General features: G+C 56.3%; 1 protein-coding gene across 1 annotated transcript in view; it reads right to left on the minus strand.

The window, feature by feature from the left end:
- VASP (vasodilator-stimulated phosphoprotein) overlaps nt 1–5,784 on the minus strand; it is a 24,263-nt gene that overhangs the window by 8,970 nt on the left and 9,509 nt on the right. Inside the window, exons 4-5 of the mRNA XM_006759527.2 lie at nt 1,344–1,515; nt 1,059–1,262 (exon numbers count right to left, since the gene is read on the minus strand). Coding sequence (XP_006759590.1) covers nt 1,059–1,262; nt 1,344–1,515 — 376 coding nt within the window. The remainder of the gene's footprint in view (nt 1–1,058; nt 1,263–1,343; nt 1,516–5,784) is intronic.

A 5,784-nucleotide genomic window follows, 5' to 3' on the forward strand; every position in this document is an offset into this window, starting at 1 on the left:
AACCTGCAACCAGACACATGCCCCTGACCAGAGTTGAACCTGCGACCCTCGGGTGTGCAGGCTGACGCTCTAACAATGAAACACCGGCCAGGGCTCCCACATCTACTCTTAACCAGGGGTTCAGCCACGGAGACCCCAGCCCCAGGATCCTGAAAAGGCTGAAAGCCTGCTCCTTACCAGCCCCGGCCTCTGGCGCCCACAGACACAGACTGCCCCCCATAGTTCTCTCTGTGCCCCGACAAGCGAGCCCTGTCACCACAGCCGCTCCAGGAAGCAGACAGCCCTGCCCTTGGCGATCTGAAGCTCTCCAGCAGCGACCTGGACCCGAGGCACAGCCGCACCTAACGCCTCGCTGCCCCAGGGCTGCCATCCCCGGGCACTTGCTAGACAGGCAGAGGCTCAGTCCCACCTCAGCTCAACTGAACTGGAATCTGCCTTTTACCCAGATGTTCAGGTTAAGAGCTACCACCTTGGACCTGGCTGGTAGCTCAAAGCATCGTCCTGATGAACCCAGGTTCAGTCCTCGCCTGGCCAGCAGGCTCAGTGGTAACAGCATCCTCCTATGAACCAGGAGTTCACGGTTCAATTCCCGGTCAAGGCATATGCCTAGGTTATACACTCGATCCCCAGTAGGGGGCGTGCAGGAGGCAGCCCATCAATGAGTCTCATCATTGATGTTTCTATCTCTCTCTCCCTCTCCTACATATAAAATTTATTTTTTAATTTTTTTAAAGAACTATCACCTGGAGATCTTTTTAATATCAATGTCTGAAAACGAGTTGATGATGACATGAGCCAGTACAATACCCGGCAAAGGGCAGAGGGAGCCTTCCAAGAGCTGGAAAGGGCTACACCTTGATCTGGGAGGCAGTCGCCCAGGAGTGTTCGTGTGAAAATTCATGGGGCAACTGCAGCCTTAGAAATCCAGGGGTACAAGGGGCACACAGGAGCCCACACAAAATCCTCAGAAAAACTGTCCACGGTAGCACTGAATCAGCCCCATTTTCAGATGAGTAAACTGAGGCCACGAGCAGTGAAGTGGCGGCCCCAGGCCACACGGCAGGGCTCAGGGGCCCCTCTGCCCACTGTTTCTGACCTTCCAACGCCTCCAGGGCACTGGCCATGCTCGCGGCGAACTGTGCGGCGTCCTCCTTGCTGCCAAAGTTGAGGCCCCAGACCTGGCGGGCGTCCCGCCACTGGTGGAAGTTGGGGGTGGCCTGGTTATACTTGAGACCCCGGATGATGGCGCAGTTGATGACCACCTGGCAGGAGGGGAAAGGTGGGTGAGGGGGGTGCAGGGGCGGAGTGCGCAGCCCTGGGAAGGGGCGGCCGCGGGGCTTCACCTGCTGGTCCGGCTGCATCTTCCGGCCGACCACCCGGAAGGAGTTGGCCGTGGGGTTGTGGTAGATCTGGACCCGGCTGAAGGTCTGGGGGCCCGTGCCCGCAGGCAGCCACCGCTTGTTGCCGTCGTCATAGAGCATCACAGTGGCCCGGCTGGAGCAGATGACCGTCTCGCTGCCGGGAAATGGGGAGAGGGGGTGAGGCCGTTAGCCGGGAAGAGGCAGCCCTCCAGGCCTGGTCACCTTCTCCATCGGGGTCCCCCTCCGATTCAGGGACAGTGTGAGAGGAAGAGAAAACGCGGAAAGGCAGGGGGAGACGGACCCCTGAAGACGCCCAGATGGACAGTGACTGGGAAGGAAAACAGACAGACGGGGCCGAGCCAGACAGACAGACTGGGGGAGACAAAGACACAAACTGGGGATGTGAGACAGAAGGAGAGAGGAGAGAGGGAGAGGAAGTCAGACAGACAGACAGACCGAGTGGAAGGACAAACAGGCTGACATGGAGAGTGAGCTGAGGGAGAGTCAGACTGACAATGGGGCGCCAGACAAGGGAACGGTGAAGTCCAGAGTGAGAGCTGGAGGAGGGGACCGGGGAGAGGAGGGCAGTGGGGACGCGGCAGGAACTCTGGGCGGTGGCCCTGGGAATCAGCCTGGCACTCCTGGAGCCTCAGTTTCCCTATCTCTTCTAGGGTTCTCCCCCCGCCCCCGCCACACACACACCCTGCTTCGATCAGAGGAGGAAGCTGAGGCCCAGGGAGGGGAAGAGTAGTCCTGCAGCAATGCTACACCCTAACCTCTTTTTTTTTTTCTTCAACTTTTTATTTTTATTTTTTTATTATTTTTTTTATTTTTTTTTAATTGAGTCCTGCAGCAAGTTGGGGACCAATGCTACACCCTAACCTCTTCTTTTTCCTGCTGCCACCCCATCCATCTGCCCATCACCCCACAGTGCCCCGGGCCATCGGCAGACACTCCCGGCTCCCACAGGCCCATGTCTTGGGCAATGACCCAGACAGCCGCGGCCCCACCCTCCAGTGCAGGAGGCAGTCCAGTCCCCAGACGGTGACAGCCCAGGGTGACCGGGAGCACCCTCCTGGCCTGGGCGTCACAGAGGAGTTCTGGAGCAAGTGACATCTGACTCAGCCTTGGGGGGGCGGGGCGGGGTATCAAGAAACTAGTTCAGAGTTCAGGCTCTGATATCCAGAGCCCTGGGTTCAAATCCCCACAAGCCACCTGCTCCATGTGACTCAGCCAGCGACCCTCCCACTGGAGAACTGCAAACTGGGGAATGACAGGCCCCACCACCACCACCACCCAGGACAGTGGGAGGAGTAATGAGTCTGGACACGTAAAGCCACGTACTTGGCATGGACTGAGCACTGAGTAACTGTCGGCATCTCTCACATCACAGGCACCCGGAACATCGCAGGAGCACCCCCCCCAACCCCGCCCCCCCAGTCCTTCTGGGGAGGTTCAACCTCCCCACCCCCAGCGAGGAAACTCAGGCTCCCAGACAGGAAGTGACTTGCTCAAGGTCACACACAGACCTGGGGGAAGTGCTAGTCCCTACCGCGCCCCACCCCCACCAAACTTTTTCCTGAAAAGAGGAAGTGGGTGGTCAGAGGTTTCCGGGGAGAGAAATTATACCCCACAAGGGCCCTGTCTCAGCCAGGCCTGGGGGCTGGGTGTGCGGCTCCGGCTGCCCAAGACGAGTCAGGGAAAACCCCGCAGCAGACCCAGCTCTGGGCTCCTAGGCCCGGGGCTGAGCGCCGGACACCCCCAAGTTTACATAAATCCTGGCGTCTCCTTCCTCGGGTGTCTGCTCATCGGACACCCTAAGCCCTCTCCTCGGTCACTCACTCTATTCTCCTTCAAGATGGGCACTACTTCATCCTCAGTACGCACGCGGGGGAGCCAGTGGAGGCCCAGTGAGGCTGCGTGCTTGCTCCAGGTCACAGAGCTGTCAGCAGCAGAATGAGGATTTGAACCCAGGCCACCTGGCAGCCAAGTCCTCAGCCTCAACCGCCAGGAACTGTGTGGGCCCCAAACCAACCCAAACACCAGGTGCTGTTTCCAGACCGGTGCGGCCTCAGGGGCCATTTCTGGCTCCCACTGCCCCCTGGCAGGGCAGGGCGAAGGCCTCGCCCACACCTGCCACCCACCCACAGGGCCGGCTCTGGCCCGGAGCCCGGGCTGTGTTTGCTATCCCACCCTGGCTGCACTTTGCTCTCCCAAACTGCCCTGCCCTGCCCAAGGCTTTGGCCTGGCCCGGGGGCGCCTGCTGAGTGACCCCGGGCTGGTCCTACCCCTCACCAGGCCGCAGTGTCCCCATTACAGCAGAAGGATCTGTTAAAACATGTCAGATGGAGCCCCTTCCCTTCTCTGGGAGAAAAAAAGCCAAGATCTCTCTGTGGCTTCCGTGATCTGTGTGATCTCTGATCTCATCCCTTCCCTGCCCCCAGCTCGCAGTTTCAGCCTCTCTGGCCTCCAAGCTGTTCCTTCGACAGGCCATTCCTGCCTCAGGCGAAGCACTTCTTCTACCTCCACCTGGATCTTCACCTCCCCCAGCCTCTTCCCCTGACTACCAGGAAAGTCTCTTCCTCTCATCGCATGTCCCACGTCATAGCGTCCCTCCCTCCCTGACTGTCCCCATCTGTCCTACAAAAGGTCAGGACCATGAGGGCAGGGATGTGTGTCCCAGAGCCCAGAATGGTGTCCAGCACATAGGTGTTCACAGCTGTTAAATCGCCATCGATAAAGAAGGAAAACTTACGGCAACAGCAGGTGGGCTACAGACACTGTTCTGGGTGCTGCTGAGCTGCAGTTTCCACACAGAACCTCGCAAGGACCTCAGGAGAAGGACTCTGGTCCTTACTCTTACTACAGAGGAGGAACCGTGGGCACAGAGAGGTGAAGACATTTGTCCCAGGTCACACAGCGAGTAAGCAGAGGGGCTGGCATTTGAAACCAAGTCCACCCAAGTTCTTCACCTCACTTAAAGGTGAGGAAACAGCTAAGCTAAAATCTGAAGAAGCCAAGGGCTAACGTGGTGTGTGTCAGAGGTTTTTAAAAAAAAGGTGGGGAGGAGACAAGCACATCCGCACACAGGGGTGACTTTTGCAGAGGCTGCTTCTCGGGGACTAACAGTGCCGCCTCCGAGGACGGGCACTGGGGACCTGAGGAGGGAGGAAATGGACACATCGCACACTTCACTTTTAAAAACCGCTGGACTCTTTTTTTATCAGTAGTATTAGTATTGATTTCAGAGAGGAAGGGAGAGGGAGAGAAGAGAGAGAAACATCAGTGATGAGAGAGAATCATCGATGGGCTGCCTCCTGCACGATCCCAACTGGGGATCAGGCCGCAACCTGGACATGTGCCCTTGACCAGAATTGAACCCGGGACCCTTCAGACCGCAGGCTGATGCTCTATCCACTGAGCCAAACCGGCTAGGGCTTGATTCTTTCTTTCTCTCTTTTTTTTCACCACAGGCTGGTATTACCAAGAAAAAAACTCCTTCAGTACTTACGTTCAAAAATTAAAACTATATGCCAGGCAAAACCTGCAGCAGTAAATCCCACAGCCAGGAAGCTGGGACTGCAGTTCGTCTCTTAGAGTCCCGCATCGGAGAGCCTTAATTCCCAGCCAATGCAGGACCCTCCCTTCCCCACAGGTCCCCACCTTCTGGAAAACTCTAGCAAGTGGTAGATGGGAGAGGGCTCAAGTCAACCCGGTGAGGTGTGGCTTCACCTCTCTGAGCCTCTGTCTCCAGCCCTGGGAACCATCACTCAGTGGTTTGCTGTAACGCTTCAAAGAGATAAGAAAAACCCTAAAGCTCATGCAGCGGCTCCATATAAGGAAGCGGAGGGTCAAACAGGGGAGAGAGCCTCTCATCACTGGAGGCAATCAAGCAGAGTCACTCTGGTTTACTCAAACCTTCCAGGTCAGAGGCTTGCCCCTTTTTCTACCCTAAGACGCCCCCTATAGCTGCCTGACACCCACAACTGTGATCCGCACTGCCGGCACCCACACACCTTTCCAAACTACTACTCTTTTGAAACAACCCTCTAATAGGGAACCAGATCTCTTGTCTGTGGGGCTTGTGTAGGCTCACACCAGTCCCTCTTCCCTGACCAGTCTGTTTCCTATAAGCAAACAAGAAAGTAAAGGTTCCCACATGGGTTTCATTTTTCATATCTCCATTAACTGTTCATACAGTGAAAGCATGTTACCGGATCCCAGGTTCGATTCCGGTCAAGGGCATGTACCTTGGTTGCGGGCACATCCCCGGTAGGGAGTGTGCAGGAGGCAGCTGATCGATGTTTCTCTCTCATTGATGTTTCTAACTCTCTATCCCTCTCCCTTCCTCTCTGTAAAAAAATCAATAAATTAAAAAAAAAAGAAAAGAAGAAAATTAATAACAATAATAAAGGCTAATCTC

The sequence above is a fragment of the Myotis davidii genome, unplaced genomic scaffold (genome assembly GCF_000327345.1).
Source record: "Myotis davidii unplaced genomic scaffold, ASM32734v1 scaffold796, whole genome shotgun sequence".
Lineage (NCBI taxonomy): Eukaryota > Metazoa > Chordata > Mammalia > Chiroptera > Vespertilionidae > Myotis > Myotis davidii.